Source organism: Puntigrus tetrazona, chromosome 20 (genome assembly GCF_018831695.1).
Source record: "Puntigrus tetrazona isolate hp1 chromosome 20, ASM1883169v1, whole genome shotgun sequence".
Taxonomy (NCBI): Eukaryota; Metazoa; Chordata; class Actinopteri; order Cypriniformes; family Cyprinidae; genus Puntigrus; species Puntigrus tetrazona.
In genome coordinates, this window is record NC_056718.1 from 1,593,591 (window position 1) to 1,618,488 (window position 24,898).

Below are 24,898 nucleotides of genomic sequence, written 5' to 3' on the forward strand. Positions count from 1 at the left end.
CTCATCCGAATATGCACTATATTATTAAACTATCGATGAAACGATACAAATGTTCAACGTGATGATTTATGAAACACATATACAGACATTATTAACAATCAACTCCAAACATTCTTTTTCTAGCTAAAGACACAATTTGTTTTCTCCACAAAGTTACTTGGATGTAGTTTATTAAACATTAATTTGTGACCGATCACACAGAAGTAGTTTATTAAACATTAATTTTACAACAATGTTCCCTTTGAAGCAGCTGTAAACAATTATTCTAGCATCTGTACATGTATATAAAAAAACAGTCGCTATTAACATTTGTCAAGACGGTCGAGAACGATTGCTACTTTAACATCAATAGTCGCTGGCAGTTTGAAACGGTGATTATTTTATATTTTGATCATTTCGACGATACTTAAAAAACCCCTCCACATTAGAGGTTCAGCGCCGTTCAAGCTCAGTGGTGAGAGAATGAACCAGCATGTTAAAAATCATATTAGCATAACATTCATGTTTGATTTGACGGTGAAAAGTGGGCCTTTCGTACGGACGCTATAGTTCAGTGATTTAAACCGATGCACGCCGCCGGCCTCAAAACACACATTTAAAAACCGTCGAAACAGTGCGAAACGTAGTCGGAGCACACGATGAAACCATCTAAGTCCTCGATTAAACTTCACAAGTTAAGACATTCTGTGCAAAAAAGACCAAAGGCATACAAACTAATACTTGCTCGTATATCACAGCGTTCGCCGGTTTACATGATCTGGAAAACCTCCGAAGTAGTGGCAACATTTAGACGCCTTCGACAAATCTGATTACTAGTATTGGAATAAAAGAGTTCATGCCTTATTCTTCATTGAGAACAATAAAACACACTCATCTTTGTAGTGCATCTACGCCGAGGATAAACCCTGGAGATTGAACAGATCTTTGGCAGCCTCTGTAAAGCCAGACACAAATCCTCGAACAGGGCTCTGGCAGCATGTATATAAAGTGCATTCTTGTGTTACTCGGCACACAGTTTATGCTAATGCCCGCGACAGCGCTAAGAATGCGACGGCAAACGAAATCAAACTTGTGCAGCTTCAAGGACTTGGAAAGGAGTACGTTCCGGCTCCAGATCTGTCCAGGTGCTACTTCTCCTGACGTCTTCACGCTTTAGCTGCTCTGTGGAACTTCACTCAGTGTTTCTGCTACACCAGCGTTATCTTCTGTACTAGCTCTCCTCCTGTCTGTTAGTTCTCAGCAGTCGGAGTTCTTCCTCCAGGTAGCTTATTCTGTCCAGCAGAGCGGCTCTGTCGGCCTGGGCTCTCTGGTTGGCCTGCCAGCGCGCTTCTTCAATCTTGCGTTCATACCAGCGCTCCATCTGCAGAGTCACTGCCTCGAAAAAGTACTGCGTGACCTCCAGAGCGTGCATGTTCTCCCGCTCCTGGGCGAAGGAAGCCTCGGCAGGGCGCGAGTCTCCTGAACCCGTCGTGGTTTGAGCGTTTTGTTTGGTCTTTGCTCTCTGTTGGCTGCGTCTTTTGAGGTTCCTGCGCTCGGAGCATTGATCGGAAACGGGCCTCAGCTCCAGACTCAAGTCCCGAGGCTCGTCTTGTTCCCGGTGAGGGTCACTGCAGGCCCGGGATCGTTGCTTAGGTCGGACTATGCAAGGAGACTGGGGCGCAGATTGATTCTGTGCTGACAGCTTATCTGAAAAGACAGAATAGCTTCTTCAGAAGGTTTGCGGCATACACACAAGTACCAGAGGTTAGGTAACAATAATCGTAGCACCACGGACTTATTATAAATTTAATAAGCTTTACTACTTCATTGCAACATTTATTTTGCAGCAATGAGGTAATCTCGCACACGCAAACTCTCACTCTCTAAATAATTCAGAAAAATGTTATAATTAATTTGGAGCAATTCAGCATAGCATCGCTGTCTCACCAATGGACGCTCTGCAGCGAATGGGCGCCAAACAGCTGATAATAACATCACAATAATCCACAAAACTAAATAAATCCATCTGAATCAGAAGAGACATATGAGCAGATTAGGCACCATTTACAAGACAAAGAGGACAAAACTGGATTTTGATGTGAGGGGGATCAGGGGATGGACTTCTTCACTGGAGGAACCGTTATTAAGGAATGGTTTGAAGACAAGCATGCCTTGATGTATTTGTTTCTTAAAAGTATCACAAGATGTTAACTGATGAACCGGAGTGGTTTGGATTACTTGTGATTGTTTTTGTCTGCTGACTCTCATTCTGACGGCACCCATTCATTGGTGAGACACTGATGGTTCACTTCACCCTAAATGTAGTAACATCTACAAAGAACATGGATGCTCCTGAGCTAAATTTCAACTGTCCCAGATGTGAAGTATGAAGGTATGAATACTTATGCAATTTTTTAAATTTGTAATTTGCAAAGATGTTACAAACCTGTTATTTGCTGTATAGTTATGGTGTATGGAGTGTAGATAGATGTGGGGGTGAGGGTTATTTAAAGCAGTTTAACATAATGTGGAAAAAAATGAAGGGGTATGAATACTTTGGACCTGGGTAGGACACGGTAACATTAAACAATAAAAGGACTCTTTTTCAAGTGTCAAAACGTCAAGTTTCTTGAAAAATCTAAACAATTTACACTGTAAAATGTGTGCACACGTTCCTGATGAACTATATAGTCTTGCACAATAAAAATGCTATTAAAATGTTTTTATTCACGTAATATCCCTCCATATGTATGAAGATGTTCCGTTTTGTGTATTTAACTTATAATAACCGTGCATAACACACATTTTATGTAACACTTACATAAGCCTTTATCTAAACGAGAACAAACACAGGAAAGGCATTAATGCTGCATGCAGTGCTGTCTGTGTGTGAGATGAGACAGAAAATCAGTTTTGCTGTCTGTGTGTGTGTGTGTGTGTGTGTGTGTGTGTGTGTGTGTAGGAGAAGGTAGCGCAGCTGAATGCGTGCGTGGCTGTTCATTCATCCGTCCAGTCGTGAGCATCATACCCGGAGAGACGTGGTCCACCTCGATCACATAGTACCCGGCTGAGCCGTCCTCAGGACTCGTGCTCGCTGCCACAGCCTCTGGTTGGTTTGCTGAGGGAGAACAGCAGGCTTTGGCACCGGACGCGTGCGAGCTGGGATCACAATCCGAAAGCGTGTCGGTGAGAGACGAAGAACGCCGTAACTTAGTGCTGCTGCGATCGCCAGAAAGACGCGTCTCCAAACTTTGGATCTTAGAAAGGCACCAGTTCTTGAGATCGCTGACCACTGACGCCTGCTTACAGAAATCCAAAGATTAAACAGAGACCACCGCTAAAATAGATACTACTCGTTTTACATCCAGAAGAAAAAAATCAATGCGTATCTCAAAATAACGTTTATGTACATTTACTGGCGAACATTACCTGTCTTTTCTCTCCTTCCGAGCGTTCCTGAATGGCTCGTTTGTCAATGCGATGTAAACACTCAATCCTCTCAGCAGACACTCTCTCTAAAGTGATCTTATCTAGAGCTCTGATCTGAAATCACAAACAAAATGAGCTATTAGCAATTGAAATTACGGGCAGCTGAATTTAAATTGATTACTGGCTTTGGTCCAATTTTCCCCCAATAGGTTGAGCGGTCAATTTCATCCAAAAAGTTAACTAGTTCAGATCTGAGAAATGTTCGCCAGTGGCCCCTGGCAAGTTTGAAAAGGTTCGTTTCGGCGTATGGACCCTTAATGGTGAAGCAGACAATCATGCCGGTAGGTCTCGTGAAGTCTAGGCACCTGATGTTTGTTCTTGCGCTCCATTTGTCCCATCTTGCTGTTCATGAGCTCCTGTACGGTGTGAATCTCTGACTGCATCTCCTCTTTAGTGGCCATGAGCTGATTCTCCAGTTTGTTAATGAGAGGTTCACATCTGCAGCCATTCAATGGGGCCTTTAATGGAAATAACACACATACATGAGTAGATGATGCATGTAAAGGTTTCTAAAAGACACTTTGAGTCCACTTTAGACATTCTACTAACTTTAAGTAACTTTGTAACTACATTTAACCTTTGACAAGGTACTCTGCTGCCCAGGCAGAGATGTTTGTCACTTGTCATTTCCATGGAAAAACATCTAAAATAGTACACTGAAAAAAAAAGAAAAACACTGGAAAAATATTAATTGAATTTACTTAATTTTTTAATGTAAGTTGTTGCAATCAATTCATTTTAGCTACATTTAAATAAATAAATTCAGTTGAATTTTTTAAAAAGTGTATACACACGAACAGCAAACTAAGCAAACGTCTTTAAAGTTTCGAAATGGTTTAAAATGTTTGAAGTACAAGTTCTCTTACAAAAAATCTCATAGATTTCAGCTAATTATTGTATGGTAATTATTGGATATTTGATTGCAATAGTTTTATAGTCCTTTATTGGAGAAAGATGTCAAAGACTCCCTAAAAATGCGTTTAAAATAACCCATGAGTAACTCAAACATACAAATATAACGGTTCTTTGACTTTCAGTGGAGCGCTAACAGAAATAAATGGCTTTAATCTGATGTTGAACTGGTTCCTCGCCTGCATGATCTTGCCGTCTTTGCCTCTGTAGAGAGTATAGAGCTGGAGCGCTTTGTAGTTATGAGGAGGAGGAGGAAGGGCTGATGAACTTTCTGTTTTACTCTTCTTCTTATGATCACTGTGTTTATTTTGTCTTCGAATGAGGGCGTCTGACGGTGACAGCTGCAAGAGAACAGCACACAATCCATAAGGGCAACGCAATATAAACTCAGGGTCATATAATATAATTCCCACACGCCTGACGAACCCTCTCTTTGACTTTCTTCTCAGTGTTTCTGTTGGCACGTGTCTGTGTGTCATTCCGGCGGAGAGAGCTGTCACTGCCAGGAGTGTCGTTCGCAGGAGATACACTGTCCTGAACAAACACAAGAGTACGGTCACATCTCAGAAAAGTCCTCGTTTATTGTTAGCCCGAAAGCCTAATGAAAAACCGAGAGATCTTGTATTTATTCCTTGCTTTATTCCTCAAAAGGCAGGAATGTGCATAACATTTTTTAACACATAACACACGCAAGGAATGTCTTAAGATAGATGTAGTGACAATAGTAGAATCAGTTCTTTTAATTATTGAGAATCATGATACCGTGGGAGTATAAATGTTCAATAATTAACCCACCCGCCATTAATTATTGCTTACGTAACATTTAGTGACAGGATGTTTGCTCCTTTACCTTCCTTGGCAGCATCTCATCACGTGGAACTGACTGCGCTCGACCCTCAGTCTTCATCTTGTCCCTCCTCTTCCTCACAGTGCGTCCTCGGGTGAAGCTCTGCATAAAAGTACAGCTATGAAGTCACATCCGCTTGTCTTAATTCTTCACTCTTGAAGCTGAAGAAGCTCGTTTGTCGCATGTTAACGGGATAGCTCAAGCAAATTGAAAATTCATTTTCGCCTATTGGCAAATCTCTAATGACAAAAATGTGTAAATGATGAACGTTTTCAATTTGGGTAAACTACTCGTTAATCTGGCATATATTTTTAGGCAAAGGTCTGATTTATTAATTTTTTTGCATACAATGAGTATGCAAAAAGTGTTTCCAAATCTGATTTGTACGGTAGCTTCGGTCAATTTGAATGTTTTTACTGTTAAGCATATAAAAAAAGTCAAACAAGCATGTGTGCGTTGTCTTACCTGTGGAGCTTTGGTGAGCAGAAGCGCCACCTCAGGATTATCATTTTCACGAGCCTGATCGAGAGCCGTCTCTCCCGTCTTAATATCCAAAACATACAGACAGAAGAACCATGTGCATATTGACACAGATAAATGGGTCATTTCTGCTACGTGCCAATAGCAGCTACAAACATCCAGGCAATTTAACAAACTTGCCAAGCAAGATTCAGCTAAGAATGCAATGCTATGTTGCATTATGTGAAACTGCATCAATGCATCATTCGCTATATGGACAAAAGCGAATAGAGACGCCCCCTTCTTTAAAACAGAAAGAGGCACTTCCAAAACTGTGGCAACAAAGACTAAAGCTTAATTCGTGTATTTAAAAACTGTGTTTCCATCTCTGTTTCTGGAAACGTCATATGTGCACGTCATTGGGGACGGTGAGGAGTTTTTGCCTCAAGCCAAGTTCTTCCACACTGACTCATTTCTTTTCAAGCCGTGCCTTATACACAGAGGTATTGTCACGTTAGAATAGGAAGGTTCTCGTCCAAATTGTTGCTAGAAATTGTTCCTTAGAATATCATTATTTGCTTAAACATTAAGATTACCTACTAAACCTGTTCATTAGAAGGGGGTGTGTCAATGCATCTGGCAATATAGTGCATCGAAGCAGATTTTGCTAAGTTCATGCAATATTTCTGAAGGTGCTGACATTGTTTTTGATGCGGCTGTCCGCCCCAGTCTCCAGTAACATGCGTACGGTCTTCCTGTGATTCAGAGCAGCTGCTATATGTAAAGCCGTGTCTCCTGTCTGAACATAGGAGGACGAATCAGAAACATCTCCAGGACGGACATCATTACAGCGTGCTCAAGGATCAGCAAAACGCCATTAGAACGATATTTGAAATCCTTACATGATTTCTTTCGGTCACTGAGCAGATGGCACTCAGGAGCGCTCGGATCACGCTCACATGGTTGTACCGAGCAGATACGTGCAGACACGTGTCACCGACCTAAACAAAACAAGTCGACTTCATTTTATTTAAAGGGAGCATTTGTTGTTGTTTTTTTAAACGGCAAACACAGAGAGAAAGAAAAGAGAGAGACATGAACTGACTATTATTGATGAATAGCTGTCAGCTGTTAAATTTGAATACAAAATTAGATAATATTTAGGTCAACCGATTACCAAACGATGTTAAAACTGCAAAGCAATTTTGTTCAGTCTGTGCTGTGCAGTCTAGGTTGCACTACTTTTCATATTAAATATCACTTGATACTCAATTACATTAGAAATAACTTTCTTACTCAAGTAACAGTACTTCAAAGATTTATGTGAGTACAAGAAAATACAAAATTTTTAATGATCTTAAGAATTAGGTTATGAAATGTAATGCGTAAAAAGTATGGCATTATGCTTTGGATTGTTATGAAGTAAAGAGTACACTCATACTTTCGAAATTTACTTGAGTAAAGTGAAAAACACTTGATCACGTCAAAGTGTCTGGAAATAACTTTTCGATCCTACTGGCAGTCCTCTTTATGAAGAATGTTTAGGTACAATTGTCACAGTTTTTGATATCCTCACTATCATATGCACATCCTGATTACGGTACATGTAGATGTGTTCCTAGATCAACATTTTGTAGACCCTGAAACAACATTTTAATCCAAAAATGTAGTCTTGACCATATATGTGTACACCTAAACCTATGAGTGTTACCCATGAGTAAGGCCTAAAATCAGATTTAATTATAGATGAGTAACACTGATTTACAAGCACCAAACACTGACTGTAAGCCCAAACTTCAAAAAACGTTAAAATCTGATTGGTTAATCACAACGTTGTTCCAGAGAACATTACGAACTGAGCAAAATCAGGTTCTACGTAGCCCCAAACCTAAATCTAACCTCATCCGCGAGTAATCCCTGATCAGAGGAAATGATGAATGACACTGATGTACAAGCACCAAAGCTTCAACAAAAACTATAAACCTGTTCTTCAAATGTGAAGAACACAAAGATGTTCCACAAAGATGTTGATCCAGGAATATGTAATGCTTGGTCCAATGGGTGTCCTGCACGCACTAGTAAGTAAAGTGAGTGAATCAAACAGGATGAGGGTACTCACGCTGTTCTTACTGTCAGGAGGAGAGCCGCCGAGCAGCAGGACCTTCGAGCTCTGAGCATGACCGTTCTGACACGCCAGATGAAGAGCCGTGTTTCCTGCCTGAGAGAGATTACAGGAGCTGATCTCCTGCTGTATGTTCAACTAGGACATTGCATCTGGATCTTTTGTACGACGTGGAATGATTCTGTCACGCTTTAATGCTGATCGGTCAGTACACCTGTTCACTACGAGAGGCCTAGAACCTTTGATTGAAGGAATAGCGCTTATTTTTTTAACGACGCGCTGATTGCTTCATCACAGCAGTGAGCGCTTGAGGCTGAGCTTTACCGTAAATCATGACTAGTCAGAACTGAAGAAGTGCCGTGCGTTACGTGTGCGTTATTTGCACATGTCAGTGGCTTTTACCTTGTTTTTAGCGTGAACGTTGGCTCCGGCCTTCACTAGCAGCTTGACAGACTGACTGAAGCCGTGCCACGCAGCCTCATGTAAAGCTGTGTTTCCATCCTGAGAAAAACAGACAAAACATAAGCACTTACATAAACCCTCTCCTTTGCATTTGTATTTTCAATGAGATATAAAGTGGGAAAAAATTAAAAATAAACAGCCATTGTAATAATTGTATATATATATATATATATATATATATATATATATATATATATATATATATACACACATAAAATGACTGTTCATTATTGTTAGACATAAATTGAATCTTTATTTTAATTTAAAGTGGTACTTTTTAAATAAATAAACTATATTAAAATTCAATAAAAGGAGTGCAAATTAGGCCTGGAGTAGATTATCACACAGAAGGATTGGGATCAAATGGTTTAAAGTTAAAAATGTTAATACTAAAGTGCTCAAATATATGATTGATTGTATAATTGTCCAAGGCACCTGATTTCCTCCATAGTACCTCCATTCGCTTAAGTTAGTATGTAATGTCCATTCATTTATTTAGCACTTCAAGTCATCATCCTATCAGAAGTTATTTTCCAGTAGCAACCAGATAAATGCACATTATCCTTCACGTACCAGCAGCAACTCTTTTTCTAGCATATTTACCTTGTCTTGTCTATCTAGTGCACATCCTTCCTGAACGAGAGCTGAAATGACATCAGCGTTTCCCACCACAGCTGCTCTGTGTAAGGCCGTCTGGTCACCCTGATAGGCAAAAAAATAAATCAGCTAATTAATTCAATGCTATTAAATTATATATACTGAAACATCAGTCAGTCTGTGGCGATTCTGGCTACACGGTGTGGAGGGAGGTGTGTGTTACGCTCACATTGTTCAAAGGGGGCTCACATTTCCTATTGTAAAACCAGGTAGAAAAATCTTTTTTAGGCCAGACTTTCCTACAGATTTCAGGTCATAAAACGACAACAGATCATTATCCATTTAACGCCGTTTAACGCAGTTTCCTTTAGGGCACCAAAGACTATAATGGCATCTGTAAAATCATGATTCTTTCTCCGGTGTAAAAAAAAACGTCACGGTTGCCCAAACACAGATAAGGTTTATGGAAGCACGTTTGAGTTTGTATTGTGGAGTATCACCTGCCCTAAAGGTCGAGACACAAGGTGAACAGCAAAATACCAAAAGTATCAGTTTCAAAAGACCTGTGATGTGGTCTGTTCCTCATTTGTCTTCTGACTTGACATATAATGCATGAGTTATGGCCGTTTTATGCCTTGTCTTGAGTTACTTCAAAACTTCTCCTGGGGGGGATTGGGGGTAAGGAACTAAAATGTACACTAAAATGACACTTAAGTTGGCTGAAATCCTATTTTTCCAGTCACACTTTATTTAACTGATTTGCAGCTTATTACTCGTTAGTAGGGTCTGCAAAATGACTAAATGTAGTTGTTTAGTTCAGGTGTTAGTAAAACCTTACGGTCGCACCGTGAATATTTAAACAATTTGCTCTCTTTCTCACATTCACTGGTGTCCACGGCGCATCATCTTACCAATGAATGTGTAAACACTGTATATTCACTCATGTGTAACAGCATACCGTCTTCGTTGTGGTTCTCTTGAGGATGTCGTATTCGACAACGGCCAAATTTAAACGAAAACTAAACAAAAAGAAACTGAAATGCAGACTTAGCGTGAACACCACCGGTAGGACTGTTTTTACGAGAGACGGTCTGAGTGCTATTGTGTTCTCAGAAGTGAAAATACGGCAAACGTGTTGTACTCACATCGTCCTGAACGTCCAGGTCACAGCCAGCTGCCAGGAGAATCCTCACAACGGCAATGTGGCCCTTATAGGCAGCCAAATGCAGAGGGGTTCTGCCGTTCTGCGAACAACACACACACACACACACACACACACACACACACACTATCAGGCACTGGGACAAACACATGCTGAATGATCGGGAGCCAGTGAATGTGTTTGGGATAAAACGGCAAGCGTGACCGTGATGCACAGCTCGGAGTAAACTCTGCAGATGCTCTGTCACGAATCCAAATAATCCATTTACATAATGAGCGAGACTAAATAAAATGCAATGCATGAAATAGCCGGCGGGATAAACATCGGTTCTCTTTTCTACAGTTTTAGCCATTGACTAATCTCCCAGAGGACCGGACTTATGCTACTTCAGCCAAGAAACCATGTCACAAAGAGAAATAATCACAGAGCTGTGACTTACGAAACAGACAACACTAATGCCAGGCTGCCTATTTTCCCAACGTGCGCTGTGGCTGCTGTATTTGTAGTGTTAATAAAACATGCATAAGTCCAAATATTAGATATAATGTAAACTGTAGGTGTGATGTAAGCTGTTTTAGTCATTCAGTCTCAAATTTTGGTTTTAATAATAGTTTTGTTGGCATGCCTACGGTTCGCAAGTTTCAACATTATTTTATATTTTTATCTTTCATCATTATAAATGTTTATCTGTCTCATATTAACAATATTATATTATATATTACGAATACTAACAAAATAACAATTGTGAAGTTCCTGAAATGTGGCTGAATAGACACAGAATAATAATGCACAAGATAAAAGATAAAAACGTTGATTTGAAGCTATTAGGAGACATTTTTGTCTTTAATATAAAGATTGTTTAGCTGCCTGGCCTCAATTATGGCTTGATATTTTCTTATCCTTGTCCTGTTTTCCGAACCAATGGCATATTATCAGATCTTCAAGTCCTCATATCAATGCAATGACAAAATACTGAACTCACAATTCAAAACTTTGGTTTGGTTTAAGTAAAAACGACTGAGTGTTATAGAAATTACTTTCTTTTCTTTATTTGTTTAAAGAGTTCAAAGTATACTACAGTACGAGAGCAATAACCAGCTGACCTAGTAAGCTGCCATAGGCTAGTTAAACTCATGTTAGGTATCTTTATTGCTACAGGGCAGAGGTCAGCAAGTGTTGATTACTGGGTGGCATTCAGATGCAGACAAAAATGGAATCAGGAAGTGATGTCAGGCATGTGAAAGGGGTTAAAAAAAGTGATCTAGATGAATGTTAAAATCACCTCACATGATGAGCGAAGCGCCTAGAAGAGACCGAGAAAGTGTCAGATTCATCCAGGATGTATAAAAGCAGCAACAAACAATAAACGGCGATCAAAGCTTGAGTTCAAGCGCTCAAAACCTCTTCTTGTTCTGAAGTTGGATATATATCGCGCAGCACTAGTGGGAGTGATTATGTAACGGTGCAGAGGAAGGGAGCTGAGGGACGTTTTGTTCACGTCCCTGAATAATTATATTGATATTTTATGTAAACCTTAATTGTCAAGGTGGTTGTTTTCTACACTCACAGAACAGGATTTCGAGTGTGCATTTTTCAGTCATAAGATTTAGTAGAATACGAGTACTACTGTAATCAGAACCTGACTCAAAGTGGTGGTCTGGTCTCTTTTGTTTTCGGGGCTGTTTCCTGACATGTCTCGTCGTTTCTTCACTGCTCAGCAGGTGCTCAGGTCTCGCCATTGTCCTGGTGAGGAGGCCATTTGTCGTCTGCGCTTGAATTATCTGTGGAGGTCTCTGAAAATGGGGCCGGGGGGCTTTCACGTATCAGATAAAACCCTGCAGTGAAGGAAACCCCTGAAGCTTTCAATGTGACACCCCAGGTATCCATGGGTGTGTCATTTTGGCTGGGAGTGGGGGAGTAAATGTAATATTATATAGTAATTATTTTTTAATAAATAATGCTTCAACTCAAAAGTAAATATGCATATAATGTTTTATGAATGAGCTTGCAATCAATTTCCCAGTCTCTTATTGTTGCATGATACATCTTTATCATATGCATTTAAAAGTTTATTTCAAATACTAACATTAGAGGTGACGGTAAGGTTAAAGCAGTTTGTGCGCGCTGTCCATTTGAAGATCGGCTGACGCCAGAGAAGAATGAATGGACTTCACAGGCCCATGGACGATTTGGGTCAAGACCACGCTCTTGAAATGAAATATTTTTATACGAATAAGCTCCAAGCCCTGTGTAGAAATGGGTGGAGCGACAACATGTTTCTCACCTTGGTAATGGCTACCTTGGCCCCTTTGTTGATGAGCTGAACCACATGATCAGCTTGGCCCTTGTGCGAGGCTATGAGGAGACGCTCAGAGAGGGCTCGCACAGACGATGCATCCTGCTGGCTCATGAATTAGGGAAGGACTCGGGGGAAGGGGGAATTATTGGGATCGGAAACAGGAATGAGTCCCTCTGCCTTGGGATGCGAGGAGAGAGGAACCATAGATGTCCAGCTCTTGGAGGGATCTAACCCTCATGTCGTTCGGAGAAGCCTGTAGGGAAACAGGAAATGGCGCAACTGTCATAACAGCAGCCATAGTTTTCCAGAGTAAAGCGGATGCGACTACATCAGCTGATTTGTCATTAAAGAGGGCATAGCATACACTGTAAAGTTGAATTAGTTGGGGTTACTGCCTTAAAAAAACTAAGTGAATGAAAATAGAAAGAATATGTCAGTATGTGACTTCAACAACTAATTCATTATTATATTATTCAAATTAAAAGCTTCAAGCGGTTTATGAAAAACACTGAAAGTGCAAAAGAAACTTAATAAACAAATAAAAAGAATAAATGAATAGAAAAGACAAAATAACTACATAATGAATAAATTCTAAGACACGTCACCTTCTAAAAGCAACCTTATCTTTCCTCCCTTGAAACCAAATAACTCTGATTTAATGTTGCATTGCTCCATGAACAGGAAGAAAAACTATTGTCTGTGTTTTCCAATGCGATGATTCTCAAGAAGGATCTGCAAAAGGCCGACTGCTACACACACACACCGACCCTGTTTATACCTGGTATTAGCAAAGTCTTGAGTTGTGTCATCTGATCGTGTTTAGTTTGGCTCAGGGTCACATGCGGTGAGTTTCTTGTGTCAATGAAATGGCTTGCGACTTTCTCCTGATGTTCACCACACAAAACAAGTTAGTTTCATCTTGACAGAAGTAGAAGTGCTCGAAATTTGGGGGGAAAACCCACATTTAATGACCTTATTATAAGGTGTAAAGCAGCACCTCTTAAACCCAATCAGCAACCATAAAAATGCTCTAACCCCAAAACCATGTGATGTCAAACCTATAAAGCGTGATCCTAAAAATGAAGCAGGCTACTGGATTTCTTTTTAAACAGCACTTGCGTTCACTGCAAACGACAGGCTAGAATTTCCCCAAAGAGTAAAGACAACGAGCGCTGCTATTATACACTTTTAGCTTGAATGTAATTGGTTTAATGGTTTGTTGTAACTATTCCGTAAACAAACCTGATTAAATAAGCGCTTTGAAGTTCTTGGGGCTTAGCCTGGTTAGCGCTGAAGCTTTGCACATTTCAAAGCCGGGTGTCAGGCGTGTAGTATTTACGATGATGACCACTGAAAGAGCCGCAGATGCACTACGGTAGTAATTCAGAGCGTGTGTAGGCATATCCCCTCCAGCCTCGCTGAGTGTCTTTGAAGGATTCTCGGGATTCTCTCTTTAATGTTTTATAGTCACACACACATTAGTGAACTTTAAACTCTGGCCTCTTCAGAACCTAAGGAATGACAGAACCTCGGCTGTATATCACAGTTTCCCCAAGACAATGGGGACAAACATGCCCACCTTTTCAGGGGAATGCATGCGGAGAAAACCTGTTTGCATTCTTAAGCTTCGTTTACTATTTTTAGTATTTTTGTGGGGACAAAAATATCAAAATTTAAAGTTTTACTATCCCAGCATTATAGCATAAGCACACACATATGCGCGCACAGTCTTTAAATGATATTATTACGCTTTTAACACGGTTTAGCTCAAACCCTGACCAATCTCTCTCACAGTATCTCTTAAGACTTGAACTTTATTAGTTGTACTTGTTAACAGCACATCTTCAGTTTGAACAAATGCCACAAAGCTGTCAAATATCGCAACTTGTCATATAAGTGTGGATCGGGATGAAGGTAACACAGAGAAGTGCTATTTTACAATAAATCAATGTAGTCAGACATTTACTGTGAAATGAACGCATGCTGGGTCGTTCTTACGAATGATTTTACCGAAGGTTTTTCATACTAGAATGAAACTATTTTGATTAGCATGCTTTTTTTTCCCAATAAAGACATTTTATCACAACCTACAATGCACATCATCTGTACATTTCCTGGAATATTTAAAGAAAATATGACATCTCTCAGAGGTCACGACAGTAAAAATCTCTTCAGCGTCTGCTTTTAAATCCCCAAAGCCTTCGTTCATCTTCACATCGCCGTCATCACAATACAGCTAATCAGATAATCAAAAAAACGAGCAAAAAAAAATCAGACGCACGCATCTGGTTGCATGTTAATTTGGTTATGTTCCTGCGTGAGAGAAACATGAGTTAAGTAGAGAAAGGTTCAGGTTCAAAAGAGCACTTATTAAATTAAATGTTCATGGCATTATTTTCTGATGTGCAACAACTAAAAGCCCAGAAAACCATTTAACGGCATATTATGTTATCTTATTATCTTTTTTTTGTAAAAAAACCCAAACCGTTTAAACCACAGCTATTGTAATATCATTATATTTTATTCATATTTTGTATTTGTATAGTTTAATAAAATTAATAACAAACACCATACAGTTTTTTTGTTATTTTTTATTTTGGTAAATGCTAGCTGAAATAAAAATCCTATTTATCCTATTACCATTTGTGAAATTGAGATGAACGCACCATTTGAAAGCTGAATAAATATGCTTTATAATTGATGTATGTATTTTCATTGATGGATATTTGGTTGAGATACAACTATTTAAAAATCTGGAATCTTACGGTGCAAAAAAAAAATTAAAGTTGTGTAAATGAAGACCTTAGTAATGCATATTTCTAATCAAAATATCATGGTTTAATATTTTAGATTTACAAAATATCTTCATGGAACACAATCTTTACTTATTAATTTTGAGCCATACAATGTATTTCTGGAGTCCCATAAAAAGCAGAATATCAACATGAACTATGAGAGGTATCTGGCGAACCAAGCGAAGATGAAAGTTTACATTTTATCCTTTTATTTTTATGTTTCATCATCAACAATGGCATTTTTTTTTTCGCATCATTAATGAAAAGGCAGCCGGACGTTGCTATACCGCAAACGCCTTAACAATAATAAGTAAAATAAGGAAGTAGTTGTGCTACTTGAGAACCAAGTATTTAATTTAAGGGCCTGTTGGTCAGGCCAAGAAGTGCTTTTGTAAAAATATACGGAAAAGTGAAGGCACTGCTACACTAGACATCTTTTCCTAAGAGGACTTGACTAGTTCCCTCTTTGAAACCTTAACCCTATGACGGTTAGTCATAATCCTTTCTCCTCGTGGCGACTTACAGCAAGGGTTTCATTTTTCAGCTCTATTCAAGACCAAACGTTCTTGCCACAAAACGTCTGGAGCATGCGCTCAGAGGCATACAGCAGATCTATCAAACGATGCCAGGTTTGATCCAAAATAAAGAGTAAATCTCACGAAACCCGTCAAGATCACGTCAACTCACATTTCATTATCAGTAAAAGGGCCTCATATCCACCTATCTATCTTTAATATGACAGAATGTCAAATATGACAGAAGGTGTTATATGATCTGTACATCGGATGACCAATACCAGAAACAATCTAGACATTGAAAGTCTGAATGATATCGCCACACCCTTCATCCGAGACAGAAACAAATGGGTTTGAGACAAACCACAGAAACAAATCTGATAAAGATGCTTTTTTTTTTTTAACACTTTAAACTATTTCTGACCTTGGCTGATATATTTACCGAAACCCCTCACAGAAACACCACAGCTAGTTATTGTTCCTACAGTAAAGTGAATTAAAAGAAATCGTATTTGGAAATATGTGGGCTTAGTGGATAATACCAAGCTGTGAAAAAGTATATTATTTTCGTACAGGAAGTGCAGCGTTTTGTTTCACAGCGAACGTTAGCTATTTTGGTGTGTTTCGCGCTCGTAAATAAAGCTAATGGTTTTACATGCTAACGTCTGTGGCTGCGTCGATCAAAACTAAAGCTGTGTGTGTGTGTGTGCTTCGTTATATTTCGGGGTCGTAATTGTACCAGGAAGACCTCAAATCTGACATAACCGAAACCTCCTTTTGGGAAAGTCATCCTGTGATGAAGAAAAAAAGCAAAAACAAACTATCACAGAAAATCTAACCGCACCAAACTAAACTTTTTAATCATTAAAACCACTAAAAATTGTTTGCCACAGTGTTTTGAGACGTGTTTCAATTAACAAGCTGAACAAGCCACTGATGGAAGTCGACCAATACCAGTTAAGCGAATACAATTTCTACTATAACCAGTGATTGTTTTTATCAGCAGAATATCACCTAACTTCCCCACTTAGTTAGGTTTGAGTGTTGAGAGTGAGTGTGATTGTGTGTGTGTGTGTGTGTGTGTGTGTGTGTGTGTGTGTGTGTGTGTGTGTGTGTGTGTGTGTGCTCTGTCTAGTACATTCTTGTGAAGGATCGTCCCAGCAACCGCAGCACGGCGGGCTGATTGTTATTCCAAAGCGCGTGAGACAAGAGAACAACGCTACTAACGGCTACCCAGACGATCACGTGATCACAAGTTAACGTTACAGGGACTAGTAAACAGCGGGTTAACACATCAGTGAACCCAGAAACAAAAAAAAAAACGAAAAAAAAAAAAAAAAAAACATCGCAAAACTCCATTAACGCTCACGAAAACCTACCTTGCACACAGGGGACATTCGCGCGAACCCTTCCTCGCACAGGTTGCTATAAACACTTCCCTCGAAACGGGCAAAATTCCGCGAAGAGGTGCGTGGGAAAAGAAGAGCGCTTGATAAACATGATCCAAACTGCGCAATGAAGTGAGGAGGAGGAGGAGGAGTAACTGTTATTCATGTGCCATCCAGCGGCGAAGAGCGAGACTTCATTACCACCGTAGACGGCGTTTGCGCTACTATGGCGAAGGCCCGCTCCACATGAATATTAATCAGGCGACCGTGACGCAGAGTGGTCGCTTTTGGTGCAGCGTCCAATCGCATTGCCTAATTAATATTAATGACTTGCAATGCCTCGTATTTGAAGGATTTCTGAGTTCGCGAAAAAACAAACAAACAGCAAAGCAACAACAAAAACACTCTCTCATGCTGATTGTTGCTCTAAGGATGAAGATAACATTTTTTCATTTTTGCTATGCTACACCATAGGACACAGTCCATTTTTATTTATATATGTTATGCATATTTATTATGTATATACACATACACAAACGTGAAATATACATGTGTACATTTACATATTCTTATATTTTTACAATATGTAGCATATTTTTCTCAAATACATCTTTATTATGGATGCAATTAATAGTGATTAATCATTTGACAGCACTAATATATATATATATATATATATATATATATATATATGATGTTTTAAAAAAGGGTCTAAAGGCATAACTTTTAAAAAATGATTCTTTTAGTGAAGCTGATTTTAACTTAAATTGTTGTATTTTATCATGACCCTTTTGTAGTACTTTGATATTTTCCTTAAAATATGAAGTGCATTATAAACAAAATGTATTATTATTATTATTATTGTAGTATTCGAAAAGTTCATACGTTAAAACTCTGTTCATGTTTTTTATGGTAAAATCCCATTAATCGCAATCAAAAAGAATAGGTTAAAAAATAACCGAAAAACTGCTGATACAATAAATACATGAAAACAATGGTTTGGATAAATGCATGTTTACCACTTGCATGACCAGTGCCAGTGTTGGTAAGATTAGCAATGGGAAACATGTTTCCACCATCAGCTCTTATCCCACATTCCTTATGAATCCACACACCTTGTCAAACATGCTCCAAATGTGTACCTTGGAGTGATTCGTTCGGTTTTTCAGATTTCCCCCAGTGTGTGTCCTCCTGCAGAGCCACAAGAGGGTGCAGGTGCTCCTTAGAAAGACACGTACCCGAGTGCGAAGCTCATTAGTTTTGCCACCAAATACTGTATCGTGTGCTCAAACAGAGATTTTTATAATAGCAAATGGCAAGGAAATAAAACTGGTTATTCTGTCACACTTTTACAGATGGGAGACAGGAGAAGGAAAGCAGGAGCAGGGTAACGAAAACACAGATTATATTTAATCCTTATAATCCTCAATGATACAGAAAGTCCAGGGACAAGGGACAAGCCACAGGTAAGCATGACAGGGTAATGCACAGATAAGTCCAAATAATGCAGGGTAACCATCAGCAAACTAAAGGAACAGAATGGGGAGACTTCATACAGACACAAACAGGGGCCAATAGCTACATTAACTAGACACAGATGCACTGACTAACATAATCGAGAAGAGACAGAAAGTAAGTACATGAACTAAAACACAGAAACATGGTCTATTAATGTGATATTAATTGTATGTTTCCACTGAGCGGTACGGTTTCGCTACAGTATGGTGTCAATTATGTCTGTTTCCATTGTCAGTATTTGTGAATGGTACCAAAACAGTGCAGCGTACCATACCGCTTTTTTGGCACCCTTCCGTTGGGGTATCTAGCAAAGCAAAGGGTACCAAAAAAGGTGCCCACTGGGCAAAAATATGTCTTTTTGGTCATTGAAATGACATCCCCTAAACAAGAGTCAGAATGAAAGTTTTTTATGTCTTCCACGGGAAGTCAACAATAATTTCATATTCAGTTCTCATGTGGTCATTGTGTGGATGTGGACGTATTTTCACCATCTTATTAGATCAACCGTAGTTTCATTTAGACATCATTTATACTGTTTCTGGACAAAATAAAACTTTAGTGATGAATACCTGCTGTTATAGACATTTACAGAGGGTCAGATGGCTATGTTTTATTGGTTAAAATGATGTCACCATCATATAAATCAGTCTTTGTTTTAGTTGTGCTCATGACCCTTGACTCCTGTGTTCGATCTTATTGTAAAGCAGAGAGATCAATGCAGTAGTGTATGGTTAGCAATTTTCGTATGATGTGGTAATCATCAGGTGCTAACATATCACAGAACCTGATTTTGCTGAGTTCAGCGTGTTCCTGGAACATGTTTCTCCAAACAATCAGATTTGAAGAACCAGTTTATAGTTTTTGTGAAGTTACAATCAGTGTTTGGTGCATATGCATCCGTATCATTCATCTGTCATTTTCTCTGATTTTAGGCATAACACATGGTTAAGGTTAGGTTTAGGTGTAGAGATATAAATCAACAGTTCTTTGTTAAAATGTATCAAAAACACATTGAACTCAGCAATATCAGGATTTATGTATATTGAGTTTTTGTATAATCTGCAGTTTAACAGTTACAGAGAATGTAATGCATATAAATATATGAACTCCAGGATTATTTAGACACACAAAAAAACAAGGAACAAAATATGAATCTCAACAACAATTTACAACCAAAACCACAGCTCCATCTTTGATTCACTCTCAGAAAGGAGTGTCACAACTCATCATCGTGGGTTGGGAGACGAAGACTTTGAAAACACATTTCCAAGCAAAGAACTAAAGAAATGATCCCTGAAAATACAGTCTTAAACTTTAAAACTCAGCACAAACGAATATCCATTCTAAAACACCACTCCTCTCAGATGGTTTGCGTAGTTGACCTGTGGGCATTAACGTTTGTGCAAACTTTCGGCACACTTTAGAGCAAAGGTTTCCAAGAACAGGGTATTCCAAGGTTTCCAAAAGTAGGGGTGCCCAATCCTGTCCCTCACAAAGAACTGGCCTGTAAAATTCAGCTCCAACTCTAATCAAACACACCTGCGTTTATTTCCAAGCAATTCCGATGACCTTCATTAGTTGCTTCAGGTGTGTTTGAGTTGGAGCTGAACATTGCAGTACTGTCATTCGCCAGAAGCAGGATTGGGCACCCTTCCTTACAGCTAAAAGCACGTTCTCAATCCCCTCAAAGTCTAGTGTCAAAGATGTGGATTACCAATCTGCCTATATAACCTCCTGGGTGCTCCTTTGTTATCTACCCGTCAAAGTAAAACGTAGAAAATCTTTTAGAAGAAGCACAACTTGCCAATGAACAATTCTCTTCAAGTCTAAAAACCCTTTGTCTAAATGGCTTTCTAAAATGTGGTTAAAAGATAGTGAGCATTTCAGAATCTTTTGCAGAACCGCTTTTGCACATAATAATTGGCGCTTTTGAAACACTGCTTCATGAAGCTTGGAAAACTTTGCAAGTCTTTGGTTATGAACCTGTAAATTAGAGCATTCAACAAACTGCGGAAGTCACACGATTTCAGGAAATGAGCTTTTGCTGCTTTATAACCGTCCCGAAATCTTTGGAAATTTCAATGATCCGCTAATAGAGTGCGATCGTGGTAAACCTGTGAATCAGGGTCTAAATGGGCTTTACCCGATCTCAGATCAAGGGATACATTTTTTGTTGAGATTTCAATTACACATTTGTGCCATTTAAAAAATTGTTATAGTGTCTTATTGTCCTCATCAACCAAGCTCTCCATACAAGAAAAAAAACATTTTAGAAGACATTTGATATTTAATGCTATTGGATGATTTTTACATTGAATGTAATAGATTTTACATTCGACCAGATATTTGCCACTGGTTTGCAAAAGGTATTTTCATGACACTTTGGAGCTGACTTTCAGTTGCTTTTACACACTTCTCGCCATGTGGTATCAACAGCATCCTCAAACGAATCACTTTGTCAGACAAACGGTTTAGCTTACTTAGATTTTAAAAACACTTTGTCTCAAAGCTAATTGGTGACTAAAACTATGATTGGTCTCGATTCATGTTTTTTAAAAAGACTTTGCATCATACTATTGGAAAAGACTTAGATTCTTATCAAAATTTATTCAGAACTGAAACAACTTCCCACCAGGCGCTGCACATCTATATAACATCAAATGGTTGTTGGACATGACTTAAAACAGATATAGCACTTTGCTTGAAAACGAAAAACACGTTGATGCATCCAGAGTATCTGAAGAAGAGAGAGAAAGAAGACGAGTTCACTGTGTCTGTTTTTACTGCGGTAATCCGGGACATTGAAGCCTTGGGTTTCCACATAAAAGCTCTGTGTCTCGGGTAAATATTGAACATTTCGCATTGTTGTCAAACAGAACCTTTACCACCCCAGTATTACTACATTATTACATTGGTCCCCAATTTTTTTCTACATACGATGTTTCCCTCCCAAACCATTACCGTGTCTGACTACAAGTGTGGAAAGCCCTGATACCCAACAGGCTGTTGACATCCCCTTATGTTACCATGACCTCAGGGAGGTGTTCAGTAAAGCCAAAGCCACAAAATTACCCCCTCATAGCCATTGAGTTGCTCCCTAATGCCATGCCCCCCAAGAGCAAGATACACCCACTATCACGGACTAAGAGTCTCGCCATGGAGGAATATATCTCGGAGGCACTCAAATCCGGTTACATCCGTCCCTCCACATCCCTAGCCGCTGCTGGGTTTTTCTTTGCGAAGAAGGATGGAGGGTTACGACCATGCATCGACTACAGGGGGCTTAACAGTGTAACCAGGAAATTCCAATATCCACTGCCACTAGTTCCATCTGCTCTAGAACAATTACGAGAAGCCACCATTTACACTAAGTTGGACTTAAGGAGTGCATATAACCTTATCAGGATCAAGGAAGAGGATGAGTGGAAGACAGCCTTTTTGACCACCAGGGGGCACTACGAGTACCAGGTTACACCGTATCAGCTAGCTAATGCGCCAGCCATCTTCCAGTCTTTCATCAATGAGATATTCAGAGACATCCTCAATCAGTTCGTCATTGCTTACATCGATGACATCCTTATCTATTCCAATTCCCTCACTGAACACATCTCCCATGTAAGAATGGTTTTGTCATTGTCAAGTGAGTTCCACGTAACTCTAACATCCTTCCTAGGGTATCGAATCAGTCATAAAGGGGTAAAAATGGATGAGCTTAAGGTGACTTTAGTAATGGAATGGCCCCAACCCACAACCATCAAAGAGCTGCAAAGATTTCTAGGCGTCGCAAACTTTTATCGGCAGTTCATTTGGAATTAAAGCCATGTGGCAGCCCCTCTGACCTCACTCCTCAAAGGAAAGCCTAAAAAACTATGATGGACCCAGGAAGCTAGTCAAGCTTTCACAGCTCTTAAGGAGCAATTCACCTCAGCTCCTATTCTTTGACACATGGATCCTTACAGTCCATTCATCATTGAGGCATCAGATCGTGGCATCGGAGCCGTCCTGTCTTAAAGATCCAAAGAATCAGGCAAACTTCATCCCTGTGCCTTTTTCTCCAGAGAGCTAACCTCTGCCGAAAGGAACTACGATGTCGGCAATAAGGAACTGTTATCCATGAAGGCAGCGATTGAGGAGTGGCGGCACTGGCTCAAAGGTGACACACACCCCTTTCAAGTCATCACCGACCATCGCAACCTCGAATATATAAAAGGTGCCAAATGTCTGAATCCCCACCAAGCTCACTGGGCACTCTTTTTCACCCGATTTAATTTCACCGTTACCGGCCAGGCAGCAAAAATGGCAAGGCAGACGCCCTATCAAGACTCTATGATCGTCAGTCTGAACCTTGTGACCAAGAACCCATTCTTCGTTGATCTGTCATCCTTGCTCCGATTAACTGGGACATCATAGAGGAGATCCAAAGAGAGCAACAACACGAACCACCCCACGCTCAATGTCCTCCTGATAAGAAATATGTGCCTACCAGTCTCAGGCATCGAGTCATCTCCTGAACCGTACAACTCATTCAAAATGCCTTCTGGTGGCCCAACAATTCCTTTGTCAAATCCTGCTCTATCTGTGCCTAATCCAAAACCCCCAAGGAATTATCCTCTGGTCTGCTTCAACCCTTACCCATTCCTCAACGACCCTGGTCTCACCTGTCCATTGACTTTATCACTGATCTCCCCGATTCCAACAACTTCACCACTATCCTTGTCATTATCGATCGTTTCTCGAAATCATGCCGCCTGATTCCACTAAAAGGACTCCCTACCACCATGGAAACAGCCTTGGCATTGTTCCATAATGTCTTCCGAGTTTACGTTCTGCCTGAGGATATAGTTAGTGACCGAGGGATCCAATTCACGTCACAAGTTTGGAAAGCCTTCTTCAAACAACTGGATATCAACGTAAGTCTGACTTCAGGATATCACCCACAGTCAAATGGCCAGGTTGAATGTTTGAATCAGGAGATCGGTAGATATTTAAGGACCTACTGTAACAGAGAGCAACATCGCTGGTCTGGGTTTCTCCCATGGGCCGAATATGCTCAAAATTTGCTCACCTATTCTTCTACCGGACTCACCCCCTTCCAGTGCATCCTGGGATTCCAGCCCCCCATGTTCCCCTTGGTCAGGAGAGCACTCAACTGTGCCTGCAGTGGATGACTGGATACGCCGAAGTGAGAGGGTGTGGGACAGCGCTCATGTTCGTCTCCAGCGGGTGGTATGGAACCAGGAAATCCACTGCAACAGACGCCGACACCCACATCCTCCCTACGAACCAGGACAACTGGTCTGGCTCTCCACCAGAGACATCAAGCTGTGGCTACCAAGCAGGAAGCTCAGTCCCAGGTACGTGGGTCTTTTTGAGATTAATTAACAGACCCTTGTGTTACCGTTTATGTCTTTTGTCTCTTCCTGGATTCTACCCAGTCTCTGGAGTCTGCCTTACACTTATGTTACTACTCAGCAAGTTGAGCATGTGGGGGAAGAGGGTATAAATTTTCCATCTTTTGAGGGTTTAGATGAGGGAGAACAATTGGAGGCTAAAGCTTTATTAATGAAATATCATACTTTGTTTGCCAAGAAGGATCTGGATGTTGGGTGTACTAATTTGATAACTCATGAGATTCCTCTTTTGGATGAAAATCCAGTCCATCAGCCCTATCGTCGTATTCCCCCTTCCCAATATGAGGTAGTGAGAGCCCATATTAAACAATTGCTGGATAGCCAAATAATTAGGGAAAGTAGTAGCCCCTATTCGTCTCCAATTGTATTAATACAAAAAAAGGATGGTGGACTTCGAATGTGTGTGGTTTATCGGCAAAGATGCTTTTCCCCTGCCTTCCATTGAAGAATCTTTGGATGGTCTTGCTGGGGCACAATGGTTCTCCACACTAGACTTAGCCAGTGGTTATAATCAGGTTGAGGTTGCTGAAAAGGATAGGGCCAAGACCGTTTTTGTACCCCGTTTGGGTTATTTGAATTTAATAAGATGCCATTTGGTTTATGTAATGCTCATGTTTATGTAGAGCGCATGTTTGGAGGCTGCCAGTACCAATCAGTTTTGTTGTATTTGTGTGATATAATTGTCTTCTCTTCTTCTGTTCAACAACATTTAGAAAGGTTGGAGGTGTTTTCTTGTCTTCAAAGACAGAGTTTGAAGGGTAAACTGTCTAAGTGTCATATTTTCCAGAGACAGGTTAGGTATCTCGTCATGTTGTTTCAACAGAAGGGGTTACTACAGACACAGATAATGTGGCATTATCTGAGAACTCCAGTTCTTATTTGAGATCTTTACTGTGCCACAGTTATCCAAAAACAAAAATTCACAGGAATACAAGTCCAGTCA

At 40.0% G+C, this 24,898-nt stretch overlaps 1 protein-coding gene and 1 pseudogene across 7 annotated transcripts; both read right to left on the reverse strand.

Annotated features, from left to right (window-relative positions):
* Nucleotides 1-139: 139 nt before the first annotated feature.
* On the reverse strand, nt 140-17,200 carry ankrd6b (ankyrin repeat domain 6b). 7 transcript variants are annotated; one of them, XM_043219141.1, is made up of 16 exons: nt 17,018-17,197; nt 12,314-12,581; nt 10,013-10,111; nt 8,874-8,972; nt 8,211-8,309; nt 7,806-7,904; nt 6,589-6,687; nt 6,387-6,485; nt 5,693-5,770; nt 5,231-5,329; nt 4,807-4,914; nt 4,560-4,721; nt 3,774-3,926; nt 3,409-3,522; nt 3,008-3,278; nt 140-1,686 (listed from the first exon to the last, which is right to left on the reverse strand). In XM_043219141.1, exons 2-16 carry the CDS (start codon nt 12,437-12,439, stop codon nt 1,211-1,213), a joined length of 2,181 nt encoding a protein of 726 aa, XP_043075076.1. In that variant the 5' UTR covers nt 12,440-12,581; nt 17,018-17,197; the 3' UTR covers nt 140-1,210. The 7 variants fall into 7 exon arrangements, with proteins under 7 accessions (XP_043075076.1, XP_043075078.1, XP_043075072.1 ...); XM_043219143.1 differs by lacking the exon at nt 12,314-12,581 and having other exon boundaries at nt 17,018-17,200; XM_043219137.1 differs by having other exon boundaries at nt 10,013-12,581.
* A 2,521-nt stretch (nt 17,201-19,721) lies between these two features.
* LOC122325671 lies at nt 19,722-19,853 on the reverse strand (annotated as a pseudogene).
* Nucleotides 19,854-24,898: the final 5,045 nt, after the last annotated feature.

Excerpts from the sequence above, each read along its gene's own strand:
- ankrd6b (XM_043219137.1), bottom strand. The coding sequence starts at position 10,381 with ATGGCTAAAACTGTAGAAAAGAGAACCGATGTTTATCCCGCCGGCTAT. Across the intron at positions 3,279-3,408 it reads CGGAAGGAGAGAAAAGACAG|GCGTCAGTGGTCAGCGATCT; the intron begins GTAATGTTCGCC and ends TTCTGTAAGCAG. Across the intron at positions 1,687-3,007 it reads GGTGGACCACGTCTCTCCGG|ATAAGCTGTCAGCACAGAAT; the intron begins GTATGATGCTCA and ends CTGTCTTTTCAG.